Source organism: Pogona vitticeps, chromosome 1, assembly GCF_051106095.1.
Source record: "Pogona vitticeps strain Pit_001003342236 chromosome 1, PviZW2.1, whole genome shotgun sequence".
In the NCBI taxonomy this organism is placed as follows: domain Eukaryota; kingdom Metazoa; phylum Chordata; class Lepidosauria; order Squamata; family Agamidae; genus Pogona; species Pogona vitticeps.
This window is the reverse complement of record NC_135783.1, coordinates 298,738,641-298,760,579: the sequence shown is the minus strand read 5'-3', so window position 1 is coordinate 298,760,579 and position 21,939 is coordinate 298,738,641. Positions and strand designations below refer to the sequence as shown.

The 21,939-nt window shown below is 39.1% G+C and overlaps 1 protein-coding gene across 7 annotated transcripts in view; it reads left to right on the top strand.

Annotated features, from left to right (window-relative positions):
• Positions 1-21,939, top strand: part of DPF3 (double PHD fingers 3) — a 233,396-nt gene that overhangs the window by 163,978 nt on the left and 47,479 nt on the right. For all 7 annotated transcript variants that reach the window (XR_013543815.1, XR_013543814.1, XM_020788476.3 and 4 more), the window contains exon 7: positions 1,915-2,052. Coding sequence is in view for 5 of the 7 variants with exons in the window: in XM_020788476.3 (XP_020644135.1) it covers positions 1,915-2,052 (138 nt within the window). In the remaining 2 variants the exon portion in view is untranslated. The remainder of the gene's footprint in view (positions 1-1,914; positions 2,053-21,939) is intronic.

The following is a 21,939-nucleotide window of genomic DNA, read 5'->3' as shown; positions in this document are numbered from 1 at the left end:
ATTCCCCATAGTTTGGGGGTTTTACACAACTACCCAATTTTTCCATGCCAGTTGTGTACCTGTCTCTTCCCTATCTCCATTCATTAGCCTCCTTTGCTCCTCCATCAGCCCTTCATATGCATTGTCTTTATTTTTTTCTCCTTTGTGCCTCTGTTCACACATGCAGAAGACTGATTCCTTTTTTTAACCGTCTTTAAAACTGATATTTGAATATTTGGATGTGTTATAATTTTACAGAATAGTTTTGCTGAAATATGGCTCCAAAGAGGAAAGATCAGAACTAAATTTGGGACTTTTTTTTTAAAAAAGTATTTCTGTAAAAACAAAAGAAATAGCTACAAGGGTTGTATTGAGAAAGGCTTACTTGTCCTATTAGTTTCAAGAGGATACAATTTTATGGAAATAAGACACAAAGCTGGACTCCATTAACAATGCAGCATATAGGTTTTGGCTGAAGTACCTTAGAACGTATTGTCATTCCATATTTTGTACTCATATATGAATTCTGTGGGAACAAATATGTTTAGCTCCTCTTAGTATTGTGAAAGATCCTTGTGAAATGTGTCATACACCAAATCTAAATATTCAGATGCTTTCTTTTTTTGGTCGCCATACTTAATTTTATATGGTCCTTATAAGGGAAAAGAACATAATTCTATCCATATGGATCCACCATACTAGAAATGAGGCCAGGGCTTGGAAAATTTATCTTGCGAATACAATTCCCAGAATCAATAGCCACGAGAGGTTTTTGGAGTTGTATTCCAAGAACATCTTTAAGTTCTATATGAGATAGCTCTGAATGAAATACAAGTGTTTTGCTCAGGGTTATCAGTAATGAATAATTATGGGTGATCATTCATTCATTCATTCATTCATTCATTCATTCATTCATTCATTCATTCATTCATTCAACCATTCATTCATTCATTCATTTTTTCTTATTTGGTTATTTAATTTATATGCTGCTTTTCTCCCAGGATTGGGATCCAAGGCAGTTTACAGGACAATTTAAAGCAACAGCGGATTAAAATATAATGCAATGACATACGTTAAAACAGAATTAAATTCAGTTTTATGATTAAAATGCAGTTAAAATTAAAACTCTTTAAAACAACATCATCATCATCATCATCATCATCATCATCATCATCATCATCATCATCATCATCATCATCATCATCATCAACAACAACAACAACAACAACAACAACAACAACAATAACAATAACAATAATAATAATAATAATAATAATAATAATAATAATAATAATAATAATAATAATAATAATAATAATAATAATAATAATAATAATAATAATAATAATAATAATAATAATAATTTAACTTTAAAAAAATAAGAACCAGCAAATCCTCTGGGCTCTTACAACTATAGGCTCTTACTTCTCAAAGATATACTTAAATAAAAAGGTCTTTACCTGCCACTGGAATGAGAGCAGGGAAGGGGCAAAACTAGCTTTTTATGGGCACTACCACCGAGAAGATCCTCAAATTAATTCCATTTTATGGCATCACTTCTTAGAGCTTTTTAGATATAAAGTTCTCAGAAGCTAAGTATAAAATACTTGGAATGGTTACCAGCCCCTCCTCCTGGGATGCTCTGGGACTGTGCAGCTTGCCCAAAGCCCCACAAGCTGGCTTTTCTGCCAGGAGGCGGGTGCTCCAACCCACTGAGCTACCTAGCTAGCTTCTGGGTATCAGTACCCAAGTACAAAATGTCTTTTTTAGCTCAGCCCTTTCTGTGAAGAGATAACTGTTCTTTGATGTGAAGAAATACAAACAAAAAGGGGCCTGGCAAAGGCAGTAGCGGTGAGGAAATGTGTGAGAACATTTTTGTCACAGTCATTGTATCATTCTCTGTCTACTGCTCTTTTGTATTACTTCTTTTCATAGTCTGTGGCAAGCGCTATAAGAACAGGCCAGGATTGAGCTACCATTATGCTCACACTCACCTTGCCAGCGAAGAAGGGGACGATGCTCAGGAGCAGGAGACACGCTCACCACCTGTCCACAGAAATGAAAATCACAAACGTGAGTAGAATACGGGTTTCCCCCTCCAGCTCCCCCCACCATACTTCCATGATGGAATTACCCAGTTTCCCTTCGGATGTTTCTCTGCTATCTTCATCCTTGTGTTTCAGCAGTGTGGTTACAATTACTTTCCTCCTCTGTGAATTATTGGAACCTAGGCTTTTAGTGAAGCTAATCAACTGCAGCTTTCCCAGGTGCTGAGCTCAGCTTGTCAAAAGCACAGCTCAAGCCTCACATTAACTCTGCAGCAGGTCAGTTTCCATCATGGCTCCCGTGGGGAGGACATGTCGAGGGAAGACAAGGGGATGAGGGAACCCAATCTACCCTTGTCAAGAAATTTCATGATGGTTACCTTTGAGAACAACAAAACATACACCCCCTTCCTTTTCCCTTACTTTCTTTTTCCCCTTATTTATTTATACTTGTATTGTAAAATTCACACGTTTGTTGTGCGAAATTCATCTTTCTAAATCCTTGCCTGACAATGTGATATGATTTCTGCAAGTATCAGGGGAGGAGGGACGAGACAAGGGCCTAAGCTAAAGCTTAGCTTAGATCTGTCCCCAAGGAGGAGATCTAATAACATTTCCTAGTGCAGAAAACCTATTGATGTCCAGAGAGGTAATGGTGCTCCATTCTTCTCCTTTTGAAAGTAGAAGGCTAGTTATTGAGTGATGTACTACTATTGCTACTACTGTCCTCAATGAAGAGGTTGGAGAGATGCCTAATCCATATTCTTTATTTAATAAAGATGCTTCCTTTAGAGGTGTAAAGTTATAGACCGCTTATGAGTACTTTTCATTAAGCATTGTGCAGCCCTCTTATGGGGGAAATGCTACAATAACACAAACAGATGTCTAGAATTTATTGGAAGCAGTATGGAAGTGGTCCTGAAAATAAAATAAAAGTCTTTGCTAAAGTAAAGCTGTGTATTATTAATGTTAGGAATAAATGAAGAAGCATCAAGGTGAATTCCATTTCAAAGCAGCATAAACCATCATCGCTACTTACTGAATACCAAGCTTTAGCTTCTTGTGAAACATTTATTGATTTTTTAAAGAGACAAAGTACTATACAGTACTAGGTTCAAGTAACCAAGACTCCTTTGACGGTAGAAGTATAAGAGGAATCTAGATGAATTAGAGCTGGTGGGCTGTCAGTTTATTTTCAGACATAACATATGCATGTTTATTTACATATTGTTAGGACTTTTATTAAAAGCATATCAAAACATACCTACTGAAACTATTAGCATGTTATAATTAAACTACAAACACAAGAAACTCTATGAAATAGACAGTTTCAATCAGCCAAATAATTAAATAGCAATGAAATTTATCAGGTTTTTAAAATAATATTCACTTTCCTTATCAAATTACTCAAATGAATTTGTGGCATAGATCCTTTAAGAGAAATGCATCATATCAAAGTATCTATTTATATGGAAATTCTAACTGCTCCTCCCATATTAAACAGAATACACGTGCCATGCAACTCATTCTTCCTCTCCTAGTTGTAGTTAGACCACTCGGATCATCTCCCCTTTTTGCCTTCTTCTGCTGTAAGACTTATGTCTTTCTTTAGAGCTACTGTACCAAAGTATTTTCTCAATTGCTCCTGCCACACTCTCAGAGATGGGCATGACTGCATGCTTAGGGTGGTACCTGACTTCATATTTCTTTTTTTGTCTGCATATTGTCAGCTATAACACAAAATAACAAAATGCATTGGTGTCTATGAGGCATATGGAACTGGGGCATCTGAAGCTAGCTGTCCTTGTAATATGTGGCACCGCATATGCTGTAGGCAGAATGACTTTGAGGGAAGCTGCTTGTCTTTCACCCTCCCTCACCCTTAGGCTCAGCAGTGGCTTAACACCATGTTAATTCTTTAACATTTGTTAATTGCTTCAAGATTAAGATATTTAGTCAGGAAGAGTTTCTTGTTTAGCTTTTGAAAAGAGTGGCAGCTTCTCAGAGTTGAAGAGAAGTGGCAGAAATATTAGGTACTGGGAGTCCTTGCAGCCTACCAATTGTTGAGATGGGAGCTGAGGATGTTAAAATGACAGTAAATAACCCCACTTGAGTTGCTTCTGGAGGACAGCTAGCCCACGAGTGGACATTTTGCCATTGCACTACTCAGCACAGCTAGTGGTGAAGATTTCTGGGAGATGTAGTCCAATAACACCTGGGTTACGCAAAGTTGGGAACCACTGCTCTAATGTGTTTGCAGGAAATATGTAATCTAACTGACCATAGAGAACAGACCAGGCAAGAAACAAAACAAATCAGAAGCCAAAACAAACAAATAAAAATAAAGAAGACAAAACATCTTAAAGACTAGGTGTATATTTTAATATGAGCTTTGTGGACAAGTCCATTTCCTCAGAGAAGTTCTTCAAAATAGGACCAGAATTGCCTATTGTATCCCAGTGTATGTTAGCTGAATGCAAGGACAATCACAAACTGATCTTTCTAAGCTTCTTTAAGACCCCTTCCCCCCCCCACTGCATCTAAGTGAAGAATGCGATGGAGTTGCTTTAAATAAATAAAAAGCTATAAAGCAGTGTTTTCCAACTTGGGGGTTGGGAGCCGCAAGGGAGTTGCAAAGTGTTTACGGGGGCCATGCGTTGTGGGTCACCTTATATGTATGGTAGCCCTTGTTAAATAATTTCCATGACCTTTTAGAGTGGGATATTAAAGTTAGTGCGTATGTGTTTGTATGAGAAACAGCCCCTTTGGTGGGGAGAAAAAAGCCTCTACAGTGGGGTCTTGACTTGAGAACTTAATCCATATTGGAAGGTGGTTCTCAAGTCAAAAAGTTCTCAGGTCAAATCTGCATTTCCCATAGGAATGCATTGAAAACCATTTGATCCGTATCTGCTCTTTTCCGTCCATAGAAACTAATGGGAAGCTGCTATTCTGCCTTCGACCACTAGAGGGGGATATTTTGTTTCTTTTTTTCTTAGGTCAAGAAAGGTTCAGGGAAGGCAGGGAAAATACAGTCCAGTCAGTACAGTACCAGGCAGTCTGAAGACTCCCAATCCACTCTCTAAACGCTGGGAGGAGTGAGGAAGCAGACAGGCACCCTTTTCACTGGCCAACAGTTAACTGAAAGTTCAAATTTTGCACTTTCCCTGCCTCCCACGTGGTTTTTTTTCAGTTCTTAACTCAAATCTAAGTATGTAAGTCAAGTCAATATTTTCCTATGAGAGCGGTTCTTAAGTCAAAATGTTCTTAACTCAAGCCGTTTTTAAGTCAAGACCCCACTGTATTTTCTGAGAAGCAATGACTTTTACTCATTTAAAATAACTTTTTATGCAAACGCAAATGTGATGGTGGGAAAATAACTTGGCTATTATAAAAGGGGGTCGCAACTCAAAAAAGGTTGGGAATAACTGCTATAAAGGCTACTGATAGTGGGAAATGTTACTTTATAAAGCTACAACTCCTGGAACACCACAACTGGCATGTTCACAGATGAAAAAGCCTTCCCTTTGGTGACCACAGATCTCACCTCACCTGCTGGTGTTGATGTGGGAGGACACCTTTGTCATATGTGCAAGTGCAAGGGCTTCAGGGGTAAATTCTTCAGGAACTGTGCTTAGGAAAGGCCTGTTTCGCTTAGAACAACAAACTAGACAAGTTTGGATTAACCTGTGATTTGACAACAGGGTTTTAGCCGCCTTCTGCACTTCTCACCTGATCATTTCCCACTGAGGCCATATGCCACTGTGAATGCCTAACTGGGTAAGAAGTGATTAAGATGGAGTGGGCTGGTAGCCACAGTCTGTTCTCCCAGTTTATGCAGCAGGTGACTTTTTAAGAACTGGCAAAAAAGCATGAGCTGGGATTTAGATTTTCCATTAATGTGCTCAGCTGACTATCGCTCAGCCCTTGTTGTCCCTCTTTAGATGTTTGTTTGCAGCCTGGAGCCCAGTTCTCAAACCTCCTCTCTTTCTCTTGAGAGCATTTAATTCATGCTGCTATCCATCTCCTATGTGAATGCAAATTGTATTGCTGACCCACAGTCTTTAACTGGTGCATATATATATAGGGATGGTGAAGCAGGGAAAACCAGAGCTATAGGCTCATCCACTCCCTTAAGTATTGCCAGGCACGTGTTACGAATCAGACTTGACAGGCCAGCAATGTCACAAGGTCTGGACTTGAAGAATCCTCTGTGTGTGAGTTTTTGGAAGGGAAGGAAAATCGGGCAGCGGGGAGGGGGATGTTAATCCATACAGCTAATCCGTAGCCTTCTGAAATGGATGAAAAGGCCAGAAGTGCCACAAATAGCAGACAGTGTTTATTTCCTTAGCTGCATGGGACATAAATGCACACGGCCCTATTTAACAAAGGGAAAACAAACCCAGAGTGTGGCATTAGGTGGGGGAGGGGAAGTGGCAGACATCTTGCTGCTGCTGGAGTGTTGTGGCTTTCCTGGCTTATTCCCTTCCCTTCTGGTGTCTCCTCACAGCAGTGTCTGTGGTAAATAACAGGTCTGCTGGGGCTGAATCGGCTCAAGCCAGGTACTGATTTGCTGCCGAGGCAGGCCTGACAGCTAATAGCATTTGTTCTTCCTTTTGTCTTGACTCAGGCCCTGGCCCTTCCTCCGGCCATTTTGTTTGGCTAAAACTATATTTGCCAGGGAATACTGTATAGGAAAAACATTTGTTGCAGGATCCTAATTTAAACTGGCTGGCCTCCAATGGTTCTGTAGCACAAACAAACAAAACCCCAAAACAACAACAGCAAAGTCTACATGGAATATTCAGTTTTGCTCTTCTATGATTGTTTCCTTTGAGGTGGGCTTCATTCTCCTGCTTCATGTTACCCAGCTCACTGACATATAAATTTGATTTTTCAGAGCAGTACAACTTTATCTCCCCTTTACCGTGCAAAACCCATTGTTATTTCATATCACTGATGGAGAGAGCCTAGGAAAGTTACATTTCTAGACTGAAAAAAAAAAAGGGCTACGGTAGCTAGAGGCCATGCTGGCAGGGGTGTGTGTGTGAGGTGAGGTTCTGGGAGGTATAGTTCAAAACAAGTAGTTTTTCCAAGTTCTCCCTGTATGATCCTGTGGGGGCAAGTTTGGTGGTATGTACATCCTGGCTCAGTCCCTGTTAGAGCAGAACAAGTTTGGGAAACATGTGACCCTCCTGTATGATGCTGGACTGCAGGTCCCATTTGCCCTAGCCAAGATAAACAGTACTGAGGAATGATGGGGTTTGAAGTCCCAACAATATCTGAAGTCCTTATAGTCCTTACCTTTACAGTAGAGGGCTTTTTCATAACACTTATTCGGTGTTCAGCAGCAGCCTAGTTGACAGCTAACTCTTTTCATCCTATCAAGTTCAACATCTTCCTGTAAGTACAGTTGGTGGGAGAAATATGGGTGGATTTTTTTAACAGAATGTGGGAAATAGTCCTTTACGTCCCACACATGTTTATTGGCAACATAAACATGCTCACTGTTATTCCCACCTCGAATCTCAAAGTGAGATTTTAGAAGTTTCTGTAAAGAAATCAACCAAACAAAAACCCAGTCATATCCTTGGTATTTGGCATTGGCCAAATGAGAACCATGAATCCATAAACTGTCTTTGATTGCCATAAGGTCCCAAACTATCTTGATTTTTATATAGTTGACCTGAGGAAATTTTTTGCATCTTTTAAGAAGAACAATGCAGTTGGAAAGAATAGTTACATTTACCTGCACTTTGTTTTTGGACATGGACAATATTTTTAAACATTTTGTTGAAGAGAGCAGAAGATGGTATGAAGTGTGACTACATACACTGCTTGATATAGATCACTGCTTCAGAAATTGGTTCTAATTTCTCCTGTTTTGATTAAAGGTATGGTATAGATATGTAACCCTTGTCACAGTAGCAGTATTACCCTGTTGTAGGCACTGCAATCCTAAATGTTTATTCACCTCTGGTGAAGTGCATTTTTTTCTTCCCCACTTCATGCTGATGTGTGTGTGGCAGATTCAAAGCTAGTATAAGAAACTCAATGCAGATACAAGACAGACATATATCACAGTAGTAAAATCTAAACAATACAAGGGCTTCAAAGCTTTAGGATTGCTGCTGCTTCTGCTTCTGGATGGCTTGACAATGAATTTCAAATCCCCTGGTACAATAAGAAAAGCAGCACATGTGACTGTTCTTCTTTGTAGGCTTCTGACTCCCACCATCTAATGATCTTACTCATATGCTGAGGTAAGCAGGGCTGCAGGCCCATCAGGCAGAAATGAGTGCGGATGATAAACCAAGAAATGCATAGGGGAGATCAGCCCACGACTGAAAAGTCCATCTCCAATGTCTAGACCAAGAGAATACATCTCTGTTGAGAATCTTCTTGTAGATTACAGCTTGAAGCCAGGATTTTTGAAAAATATGCCTAATAGTATTGGGAAAAAAATAATGCTAGGGAACATTGAAAGCACCAGGAATAAAGGACCAAATATGAAGTGGACAGACTTCATAATGAAAGACTTCATAATGACACACTTTGAGTTTGCAAGAACTGAGTGGTGCTGTTAATGATAGAACATGCTGGAGGCAACTTCATGGCACTTAACAAGAAGCCATATACTCACCTGGAATTTGGGATCTTCACCAGAAACTACTGGTGGTCCACAGTAGCCAGTGGTGAAAGGTGGAGTCATAGAGTTGGAAGAGACCACTGAGACCATCCAGTCCAAACTCCCGCCATGCGGGAACACCCATCAAAGTACTCCCAGCAGATGGTCCTCCAGCCTCTGCTTAAAAACCTCCAAAGAAGGAGACTCCACCACTCTTTGAGGCAGCCTATTTCACTGCTGGACAGCTCTGACCACCAGGAAGCTCTTCCTAATGTTCAGATGGACTCTCTTTTCCTGTAGTTTGAAATCATTGCTCTGTGTCCTAGTCTCTGGAGCCCTGGAAAACAGGGCTGCCCCCTCTTCAACATGACATCCTTTCAGATATTTAAACATGGCTATCGTGTCCCCTCTCAACCTTCTTTTTGTAAGGCTAAACATTCCTAACTCCCTAAGCCACTCCTCGTAGGACATGGCTTCCAGACCTTTAACCATTTTAGTCGCCCTCCTCTGGACACGTTCCAGGTTGTTAGCATCCTTTTTGAACTGAGGTGGCCAGAACTGGACACAATACTCCAGGTGAGGTCTGACCAGAGCAGAATAGAGTGGTACTATCACTTCCCTTGATCTAGACACTATGCACACAGAGTCATTCAAACAAACAAACAAACAAACAAACAAACAAACAAACAAACAAACAAACAAACAAACAAACAAACAAACAAAGAAGCACATCTTCACATGTACGTGTTCTTTTTGTATCCCCTTGTATGCAGGCAGACAGGTGCATAAGAAGCCATTCTTTCAGACCTCCCTTGACCTTCATTTCTCCACAACAAGCTTGGGGAGCAGAAAAACACATATTGCCCACGAATTAGACGTGTTCTTACCTGCTTCTGTTTCTTTATGCCTGCTTCCAAAACTGAGAATGGGTTTATTTTCTCACAATTCATTTTATTTTTTGTATATCCACCCCAAAGTGTGAAGCAGGAGGGGAACACAGAGAGTTCTGTTAAGCAAGTAGGGAGGAATAGGTTGGCTTGCGTGTGTGTGTGTCTCTCTGTGTGTCTGTATGTGTAGTATGATCGTGAAGTGGAGCAGTGCCCTGTTTTCCTTTATAGACCAGCAGAGGATCTAGTATATCACCCCAGGAGGTTAGGTTGGCCAGTCCTAGTAATATAAGAATCTTTATCTGTAAAAATTTAAATCTTATTTCAGCTGCATTTCTTTGAATCCCACCTGCATTTTCTTCCTACTCTTGTTTTTTATTGCATTACAAGACCCGGGAGGGATGATTCATGTGAAAAGTCATGCCCATTTGATTTACGTATCTTTCCTAATGTATTTTATTTATATATTTTCGTGTCATTGACTGAAGTGTGATTGTGTGTATTTTTCAGTTGTGCACTTTTTGAGCCATTCTATTTCAAAAATATTCACACGTTATTTATCAGAAATGCTCTGTTAGCCTTGCAAGATTTTCAAACTTATACTTGCTTCTTCCTACAATGACGTTTGAGAGGTGCAAAAAGGGTATTTTCACTCAGGGTGTGATTAGATGGTGGCAATGATAGCAGATCTCCCTTAAAGCGATCCTTTTATCTGCCAGGGAATCGCTCCAGCCCAGCCACAAATAACAGAAGCACTACATAGGTTGTGGCCAAGCTGGAGCATATTTCCCCCGTATTGTACATCATGTAATTGCTAGGAAATACATTGTACCAGGCTGCTCCACAAATGGTCCAAATTGTGATCTATTTCTCTGTGTGATCACATCCTGAGACACAGAGATTCTTTTCCATCCCTACCTGTAGTTGCTCTTCAATTGTGGAGCTTCCTCCCAAGATAATTTGGGCTAATCCCATCCTTGTTGAGTTTGTGTTAGATGTTCAAGACTTTATTCATTAATCATTTTAAGGTGGATTTCCATTGTATATTGCTTCAGGTGGCCTTTGTGGATAAAAAAATCAACTGGTAAATACTTAAAACAAACTTACAGACAGACAAATAAGCAAGCAAACAAACAGCCTAGCCTTGTATTTATTTCAAGCTAGGGTGTTTTGTAGCATGCTGCCTCTCCACACGAATGTTCTGCTGATGGGTAGCTTTGTATGTGAAACTACCTCTAACCCTCTAGAGATTTAAAAATAAATGATGTATTTATCCCACCGTGTTCCAACTACCCTTGGTTTCCTCTGAAAAGCTGCCTTTGAAGCATTTTTAAAAAAATTACCCATGCAGAAGGGCTATAGATGAATAAATAAATAAAGCCAACTTCTCTGTTGGAGTTTTGGAAAGAAATTATTTGTGCCTCATGCCAAGCATTTTGGAAGGTTGTCCAAGGGACTTCTCTCACTTTCTGTTGTGTCATTATGTATTCTCTAATTAACAGTATGAGGTATAGCTGAATGCAAAGTACTTCTGCTCTGAATTCCTTAAGGAAATTCACTGCAGGACCTTTTAATGGAACATATAGATATATAGTTCAATTTATTGCAAGTTATATTTATGGTTTTTGTCTTGTATGTCATCTGTTCATTCATTTTTTTACTGAACATCAGGGACCAATTATGTGCACGCACACATCCCTTTAAGTGAAATCACAATGGTTGAAGCTAGGTTGCATTTTAGAGATTCCACAGGTTAGCCTTCAGGAAATGCACAGGACCATATTTGGTCTTGTGATATCTCAGAGTTTGCATGAAATCCCAAACTACATGAACTGGTATCTAAGTTGCATAACTTTTATTTTATAGCTGAAAAGACACTAAAACAGAGGTTGGCAACTCCCATCAGCCCCAACTGTTGATGGAACTGTAATCCAAAAACATCTGGAGGGCTTCAGAAGTTGTCTACCACTGCACTGATAGATCTGTGAATCTTGGCAACATGCAGTTTTGAGTCTCTTACTGTTTATGTATACAGTGGTGCCTCGCTTGATGATGTTAATTTGTTCCAGCTAAATTGCTGTAGAGCGAAACGTCATCAAGCGAAATAAAAAAGCCCATTGAAATGCATTGAAAACCATTCAATGCGTTCCAGTGGGCTGAATACCTAATCATCCAGCGAAGATCCTCCATATGGTGGTCATTTTCAGGTGCCTGTTATGCGAAAAATGCCTCCTAAAAACAGCGAGGAGCCATTTTGAGCAGCCGGCGGCTATTTTGAAAACCCGACGATCAGCTGTTTTGATCATCGGAATGCGAAGAATCGGTTCCCGAAGCAGGGAACCGATTGTCGCAAAGCGAAAAACCCCATTCGTGAAGTGGATTCGTTGTTATATGGGGTAATTGTTAAGCGGGGCACGACTGTATATGTGAACAAAGGTGAGCCCACATCCAACTTGCAGATGTTTAGAGAACTAATGGGTACAGGAACAGCACAATTAGCACAGTAGGCTGTGCCCCTCACCTACCCATCTTTATGTGAAGGTAATCTAAACAATGCATAGCTTTGTCATCCAAGCTCTATGAATATGCTTAGCTGGAAACAAAGTGTGCTTTCATGGTTTTGACTAAAGCTGTACACATGATGATATGGCAGCTAGCAAGGTGTGCTCTTTTAAAGGCATGGGATTCAGTCGTGAAACACGCAGGAAAATGGATTTATGTGCTCATTTCAACATTTCATTGTTTTTCAGTGGCCTAGTTCATATATTATCTATGTGATATATTTGTTTCCAAAGGTCATTTGTGAACTAATGAACTCTACCTGACACTTTGGGTGTTCCTTCTGCCATTACTGATCCACTATAGTTGCAGAATCTCATTTTTTTAAAAAAACCTGAATATTTATTATTAATAAGTTACCACCCTCTAGTCACATAACAAAAAAGAAAAAATAATAATTACCTATACAGTTACACTTCCAATAGTTTTCTTACCTATAGTATACTAATAATATTTAAACATTTATATATCTTCTACTTCTAACCCTACAGAGCATTTCAGCTCATTTTCCAGTTGATCTCCTGCACCAGAGGCCAACAAGGGATTCCATACTTCCATAAATTTATCTTGTTTTATTTCACCTCTATAGAGTTTAATGTGATAGGTCAGTTTTTCCGTCAGAGCCAGTCTCCATATTCTATTTTGAAATCTTTGCAAAGACAAGTCCTGAACGTCTTTCCAGTGTTGGGCAATTTCATTATGGGCTCCTCCTAATCGCAACTAGTTCTTTATTCACAATGTTTTTCTTCCCTCCAGTAAATAACGAATTTCATTGGGACTATTTTTTCTTTTGTTATACTTTCCAATCACTTAATTACATCAGACCAGAAAATTTCCATCTTGGACATGTTAATCATATATATTCCAAAGTTCCTTTATTCCTGCACTTCCTCCAACACATGTCTGCTATTCCTTTATTTATTCTATTTAATTTTACAGGGTATAAGTGCCATCTGTGCACTACTTTTAACACTGTTTCTTTAGCTTGGGATGAAACTGATTTGTAAGGTTGAGAGGTCCATATTCTTTTCCATATTTTGGTTTTCAAGTTTGTCTCCCAAACTATCCTGGATCCCATATTGTCTCCAAATTATTTATCTATAATACTTTTATAAGTTGCTGAAATTAACCCTGTTTTCCTTTTATTCCCTATCTCTATACAATATTTCTCTATTTCAGTTAATGGTCTATTTGAGCCTGGTGTTTTATGCAGTTGAGTTGCCAAATTTCTAGTTTGGGTTATCTAATACCAATTAGTTGCTATATACCAAGTTTTGTCCTGGAGCTGTCCGATTGTAATAGGTTTTCCTTTATAAACAAGTCTTTTATTCTATACATCCCTCTCTGTTTCCATTGTTTAAATTCTGCGTATTTATCTTGAAATTTAAATTTAGAGTATTTATTTTATTTATTTATTCATTAGATTTTTACCCCGCCCCTCTAGACAATGTCTACTCGTATTCTAATATAGGACATAATGGAGTTATAGGGGGAGTGAAGATTATAATATATTTCCTCCATATCTGGAGTAATCCTTTAGTAAAAGGATTCCATATTTGCTTCTCATTTGTCAAGATACTTTCTTTATTCAAATATATGTCCAATGACCTTCCTTTTTCTTCTCTCTCCATTCTTGCCCATTCAGGAGTCTCACAATCTTGTATAAATTTGATTACTTGAGCCATTTGAAAAGCATCATAATATTTTAGTAAATATGGTATTGTTAGCCCTCCATTTCTATTAGGGCCATACTTAACTGTGTCTATAAATCTCAGGAATTTACTTTTCCCTGCAATAATTTTTCCCAATATGTTTTGCCATTGTATTATCTTTTTTGTTTCCAATTGTAGAGGGATATTTTGAAATAGAAATAGAAGTTTTGGTTGGATATGAGCTTTTACTATTGCAATTCTTCCCAATAATGTTAGATTTAATTTTTCCATTTTTTTTCCTTTATAGAACTACAGTAAATACTTTTGTATAGTTCCTATAGACTAGTTGCCTTATATTTTTTGTTATCCAAATCTCCAAATATTTAAAACTTGAATAATGTAGGTCTAAACCTGTTCTTTTCTTGATTTCTTTTGTTCTAGGATAGGAATATTTATGCATAGCAATTTAGATTTATCATAATTAATTTTTGAGCCTGTATAACATTTGAATTCTTCCAATATTTGTTTCAATGTTTCTATATTTTCCATTTGGGATTCTAGGAAAAAAAGTATATCATCAGCATATAAATTAATTTTATGCTGTTTATTTCTAATCATTATTCCCCTAATATTAATATTTTTTCTAATAAATGTCACGAGTGGCTCAATGGCCAGTGCAAATATTAATGGAGACAATGGGTCTCCTTGTCTTGTTCCTCTATATAATTCAGGTTTTTCAGATTCAATTCCATTTATTAATATTGAAGCCCTTGCCCCTTCTTTTTTAGAATGCTGATAAATTTCCACCCATATTCATTTTTTTCTAATAATTTGAACATATACCTCTATTCCATGTGGTCAAAAGCTTTGAGGGCATCTAGTGAGAGTATTGCTACCTTCCATTTTTTATTGCAACATGTATAATATTTAATATGATATTTTTAGGGTCTTCTGAAACTTCCCCCCCTTCTTTGTCACATTTTGCCTCATTTTAACTAATAAGATGCCTTTTTTAAAAAGTTGCTTTTCCCTCTAGACCAGTGGTTCTTAACCTTTTTGAAAGAAACGCCCCCTTGAGCCATTGAGGAAGTTATCATCGCCCCCCTCCCTGAGGTGATGATATCTTACCTACCTACCACCTACCTACCTACCTTATCTCCCCCCCACACCCGGCTGCAAGGCAGCGCTTCACGGGGCGAGGATGAGGACCCAAGAGACCCTTTCCTTCCACCCGATCCACACTCAGTGCTCCCCTAAAGAAGAAAGGCGAGACGTGGCAGGTAGAAAGAGCTGGATCATCTGGCGGCAGCAGCAGCACCGGATCTACTGCCAGCACTGCGGCTGCAGTCGTCTTCACAGGTTTGGCTCGCTCCAGCGCCCCCCTACCGCCCCCTTCTGTTCTTTCACCCCCACACCGCCCCTTTTTGTTCTACCGCCCCCCTGAAAAATGAAATCGCCCCCTGGGGGGCATTATTGCCCACGTTAAGAACCACTGCTCTAGACAATTTTATACATTGTATGTCAGCCACACTGGGCTCTCATTAGAAAGGGCAGGATATAAGCATCAATCAATGAATAATAGAATGAAAATATGTGTGCATAGTTTTGTACCATTATAAAAGTATGGAAAATCTTGGATGAAAAAAGTTATAGTTTGAAAAATAACTTCCCTCCTTTTCTGATTTTACATCATACAACAAATGAGGTGATAAAATTCTTACGTCACAAAGTATACTGTGCCACTTTAGACTGCGGGTGAGGTGAGACATTTTTAAACATGAATTTGTATGAAAACCTCTTGCAAATCAGAAGCCGACACAGTAGGAATGAATTATCTTACAATACTTCTCTCATTCTATTTGAAGGAGCGTTAAAAATGTCAGGTCCTACTTGAAATGGGGTAGTCCATTCATTTTCCTAATTCTGCTGTATATGTAGATTGTGTCTTATGCATGGTTAAGCTGGAAGGGCTGTTAAGCTGTAACGTTTTAAAATTTATATTGTTGCTTTTTTATTGTAAGCCACCTAGAGTGGTCTAGTATGATCAGATAGGCGGGATAGAAAGAAAATAAATAAATAAATAAATAAAATAAATGGTTACCGGGAGTTCCGAGCATACAACTCTCTGGGGAGTTGGGCATCCTCTTCATGATAGCAGAAGAGACTTCTGCAACAAAAGAAGCTTCATTTGTGAACACGCATGATTAAAATAGTAATTGTAACAATTTCCAAGTCGTTTATGGTCAGCCTACTACAGTTATAGACTTCTTTGACCACTGTCTTAAAAGCAGCAGTAGAAAATGTAATGATGTAAGCAGCAATTACTGGTGGGGAAGAGAGAGAGAAAGAGAGAAGGAAAGAGAGAGAAATCCTTCAGAATCATTAGGAAATGCCTGAACTTTCCTCCTTCATGTAAACTCCATCTGGCTTGTCCTTCAGCTCTCTGACAGATTTATGCTGCTTGTTATGTCTTGCTTCAGTCCACACCTCTGTCCTGAGCAAAAAAAATGTGTGGTCTGTGCAATGAACCATTCCCTTTGAAACCCACTCCCGATGACTTTCTCTCTTTCTCATTAAATGTTGGGAATAAGCCAGCCGGTGGTGGACTTATCTCCAGCAGGGATTCAATCTCTCATTCTATTAGCATGAAGCCCTTCCAGAAGCATGTCATTCTCTATCTGCTGCTTTTGTTGTTTTTCCTTTCCCCTTTGTTGTTGTTGTTGGTTGTTTAATTTCTCATTTCTTTTATCCATCTATCCCTTGCAAACTTGCTTTTGAACAGAAAAATAAGAGGTCGCAAATCAGTTCTTTACACTTGAGAGATGGAGTAATAACAGGTGGCAAGACCAGAGGCAGCAAGAGCCTGGGATTCCGGTTGTCATGGAAACATGTCAGACCTGCGGAGCAATGAGCTCTGTCAGCAGTAGGGGGGAAAGGAGGGCGAGAGAAGCTCAGTGCCACTTACCCTATAGGTTCAGATTGTATGTCAGCCATCCCTCCAAGGGATGAAGGCAGGAAAGATGTGGAAATGGTAAAGGCAAAAACCGAACATAGATTTGAACTGGGGAGAGAAGGTTTCAGGGGTACAAGATAGCGAAGCTTTTGGCTTAGACATTCAACAAAGGATTTTTGTTTTCTTTTCCATTTTCTTCATTACAAAACAGCAGTCTTTATTTTCCACTGTCCATTGTGCTTTGTGTTCTGAAGTGCTGGTACATAAAACCATACTGCTGTGTAGATAAAGGCACAGAGTAAATAGACAGACAGACAGATGACATTTCATGCTGCTTGTTCTATTATAATGATATCTATCCATGTTTAAAAGTACTACAGTATACAGTGCTGCTTGCAAGCCCTGGTGTTGAGAAATTGGAAGATGAGGGAAAGATGGTTTCAGTTTCCCTTTACAATACAAGCTTATTAGTTTGTACTACAGATGGGATATTTGTATTCATATACAGTGGTGCCTCGCTTGACAATGATAATACATTCCAGCAAAATCGCTGTAGAATGACATCGCCATCAAGCGAAAGTAAAAAGCCAATTAAAATGCATTGAAAACCATTCAATGCGTCCCAATAGGTGAAATACCTCACCGTCCAGTGAAGATCCTCCATAGGGCGGCCATTTTCTGGTGCCTGTAAAGCGAGCAATCAGTCTTAAAACACAGTGGGGAGCCATTTTGCACAGCGGGAGAGAGTGAAGTTACCTTGGAGATGTCATGTTACTCTCTTCTTCAAGAAGATTCAGGGCAATTTGATACCTGATTGGTAAATCTCCTCAAAAGATCTAGAAAGTGTTGGAGATACTGCTGCTTCACATTACTGTATGCCTTTTGGAGGTTTTGGGTGGGAGGGAGCTGCAATGAATGTCAGTCAACTCAGTAACAGCAAACATATAGTTTCCTCTCTGCCTCAGATTCTTTTTTGCACCTTTTCCCCCAGTCAGGCTTCAGCTAGTATTCTGTCAATGTGTTAGAGTCATGGAGCCAGAAGTGAACAATTGGAGTGAAGAGTTGTCAGCAATGTAACCAGTCAGTCAGTTGATAATGAATTAAATTAAGTAGTTAGGCTTAGTAATGTAACAAGTTAAGATTTCCGCAGAATATCATGTTTGTTTTTATATGATAGCTATAAGTAAATGGAAACATTTCATCCTTTCTCGTTTGCCAGAGTCTTTGAATGAATGTACTGAAACAACTGTAGGGGACGTGGTGGCACTGCGGGCTAAACCGCAGAAGCCTGTCCTGCAGGGTCAGAAGACCAGCAGTCGTAAGATCGAATCCATGCGACGGAGTGAGTGCCCGTCGCTTGTCCCAGCTCCCGCCAACCTAGCGGTTCGAAAGCATCCAAATGCAAGTAGATAAATAGGGACCACCTCGGTGGGAAGGAAACAGTGTTCCGTGTCTAAGTCGCACTGGCCATGTGACCACGGAAGATTGTCTTCAGATAAAACACTGGCTCTATGGCTTGAAAACGGGATGAGCACTGCTCCCTAGAGTCGAACACGACTGGACAAAAATTGTCAAGGGGAACCTTTACCTTTACCTTTACTGAAACAACTAAGTGCCAGTTCAGATAAACTAACAAATGCAGCAAGGGGTAGACTACTAAGGGAGACTGTAGTTCAGTCTGCTCTGTGGGTTCCTGACCAAACATTTTTGTTCACTGTGTAATCAGAAGGAAAATTTATTATTATTAAGGCCACACTCAGTCTTCCTCACACCAAACCAAACTCCAACAGAACAGTGGGCATAAAGAATGGGAAGAGAGTTTGTTTAGTTTAGCCTAGTTTCTTTCAAGAGAATGCTCATCTGCTGCTTTGTTACCTGATTTGTATTCTGCACATGTTTTGGAGCCATGCTGAAGTTCTTGAGTATGAGTAGTAGCTTAGAATAGTTAGCTTTCTTATTTTCCATGGGAACTATTCTAGAACTGCTTTTGCCTCAAAATCTTTTGAATGCTTGTTTCCTCTACAACTTCTTTGGCTGGTTTTGGGATTTTAAAAACTCACTTTTGTAACTCTTTAGAACTTTAGCCTTTTAAAATTTGTTTTTGCAACATCTTCAGTAAAATAATGAAATCCTATAGTTTGGTTATTTTGGGGCAAGGGAGTTGTTGGTACTAAAGAAAAGTTTTGCCTCGATCAGTTACTGGATATTCTACATTTTGTGGGTATTTGGTATTCCTATCTGGCAGACTTGGCATACAGGCTAAAATACTCAACACTATAAATTTTTGGCACTCCCTGGAGCACTTAGTCGGCATAATTCAAGGTGTTAGGAAGGGTACCAGGCAGGAAGATTTTCCCCGGCCATCAGCACATCTAACTCTCCTGGCAGTCACCCACACAATAGGCAGTGTGGCTTAGTGTTTTGTGTGGTCCTTTCCAGCCTCAATATAATTTTGAGACATTGTGTGCACTCTCTTCCTAGGGTTGGTTGTGACAATTTTCCAGATTTGGTATGAGACATGTGCAGTATCTTTCCAAGTAATGACACTTAATTTAGGGTTCAAAATAAATTCTGTTTAAATCAGCACCACCGTCTCTCTGGCATTTGTGTTTTGAATATTTTATATTTAGTTGCAACATTTGCTTCTGGAGATTCAGTTACAAAGCTGGTGGTAGCACAAGGGAGAAGTAAGAAAGGAAGAAGGTTCTAAGGGCAAGCTTTATTTTATGTACAGTCATGGCCAAAAATATTGGCACCCTTGCAGTTCTGTCAGAAAATGCAACCCTTCTCTCAGAAAACTGTTGCAGTTGCAAATGGTACTCACATGTTCATTTCTTTGGTTTGTGTTGGAACAACACAAGAAACAGAGAAGAAAAGTCAAATCTGATACAATCCCACGCAGACACCCAAAAATGCACTGGCCAAAATTATTGGCACCCTTGGCTTAATATTTGGTAGCACCCCATTTGGAAAAAAAATTACTGAAATCAATCACTTCCTGTAACCATGAATGAGTTTCTTACACCTCTTTACTGGAATTTTGGACCACTCTTCTTTGGCAAACTGCTCCAGGGCAAACTGCTTCTGATTTGAAGGATGCCTTCTCCCAACTGCTGTTTTGAGATCTCTCCACAGGTGTTCTATGATTTCTGGCCATTTCAGAACTCTCCAGTACTTTGTACCATTTCTGAGTGCTTTTTGAAGTATGTTTTGGGTCATTGTCCTGCTGGAAGACCCATGACCTCTGGTGGAGGTCGACTTTCTGATACCAGCCACTATGTTGTACCCCATAATTCTTTGGTAATCATCAGATTTCATGATACTGTTCATACAGTCAAGGCATCCAGTGCCAGAAGCTGCAAAGCAACCCCAAAACATCTTTGAACCTCCACCATGTTTGACTGTAGGGACTGCATTCTTTTCTTTGAATGCCTCATTTCTTTTTCTGTGAACAGTGCCATGATGTCCTTGATCAAAAAGCTCTACTTTTGTCTCATCTGTCCACAGTATGTTCTCCCAGAAGGATTGTGGTTTTGTCACATAAGTTTTGGCATACTCCAGTCTTGCTTTTTTATGCCTTTGTGTCAGCAATGGTGTCCTCCTGGGTCTCCTACCATAGTGTCCCTTTTTATTCAGATGGTAACGGATAGTGCAAGCTGACACTGTTGTACCCTGTGTCTGCAGATCAGCTTGAATTTGTTGGGAAGTTAATCTGGGTTCTGTATCCACCATTCGAACAACCCTTCATTGTAATTTTTCAGAATTTTGCTCTTCTGTCCACATCCAGGGAGGTTAGCTGCAATGCCATGGGCTCTAAACCTCTTGATGATATTGTGCACAGTGGAAACAGGAACATTCAGATCTCTGGAGATGGACTTGTAGCCTTGAGATTGTCAATGTTTTTCACATGTTTTCCTCTCTCAAATCCACAGATCTTTCTTTCTTTCTTTCTTTCTTTCTTTCTTTCTTTCTTTCTTCCTTCCTTCCTTCCTTCCTTCCTTCCTTCCTTCCTTCCTTCCTTCCTTCCTTCCTTCCTTCCTTCCTTCCTTCCTTCCTTCATTTATTTATTTATTTATTTATTTATTTATTTATTTATTTATTTATTTATTTATTTATTTATTTATTTATTTATTTATCTTATATGCCACCTACTCTACCCAAAGGTCTCTGGGCGGCTTACAACAATTAAAATTCAATTAAAATACAATAAAAGATAATTAACCCCAGAACTGTTTTTATTGAGTATGATACCTGATAATATAGATAAGACAAAGGAATATATAGTTATATACATAGTTACTGCAGCCAGAATTCTCTATGCCAAAAATTGGAAAAGTCCGATGGGACCAAAACAAGAAGATCTTATAGAGAAGATATGGGAAACAGCGGAAATGGACATTTTATCAGAAGTGATGAAGGACTGTCCTTTACAAGAGGCAACAGAAAGATGGGACTTATTCTACAAATGGACTGAGTCAACAGGCAGCGTATGAAGAGCATATATTGAAATGAGAACTTAAATCTGGAAGGCACAAAATAGTAAAAAGAGTAATTTGGAATTTTGATATGGCAATATGTATAGAATGGACGTTAGTATGTTATTGTTTCCCCTCTTCCCATTTAACCTCAGTTCCCCTTTTGCTTCTTGTCACCCCTTGTTAAATAAAATTTAAAAATACAATAAAAGATACACTTCATGGTTTTTTTCATGTTAAGTGTCACATACAAGAGAAAGGTTGAGTCACCTTTTCTCCATCTTAACTGGTTGCAAGTATGATTACTATATTGCCCACACCTCTTACTTGCGACGTGTGTGTAAATACAAATTAAAGGAGCATCACATGCTTGAAAAGCAGTTATTTCTTACAATTCAGATAGGGTGCCAATAATTTTGGCCAGTGCATTTTTGGGTTTCTGTGTGGGATTGTGTCAGATTTGACTTTTCTTCTCTGTTTTTTTATGTTTTTCCCTTTCAAACCAAAGAAATGAACATGTGAGTATCAAAACATTTGCAACTGCAACAATTTTCTGAGAGAAGGGTTGCGTTTTCTGACAGAATTGCAAGGGTGCCAATATTTTTGGCTATGACTGTATGTGAGGCAACCCCACTGCCAAAATAGCAGTAAATTTATTTATGTAACAGTTCCAGTTGGTGGGGGATGAGTATTCGGGAACATTGAAACCCCTTTCCCTCTTAGTGGCACAAAAAATAATACAAATGATTATAAGATAAAACATT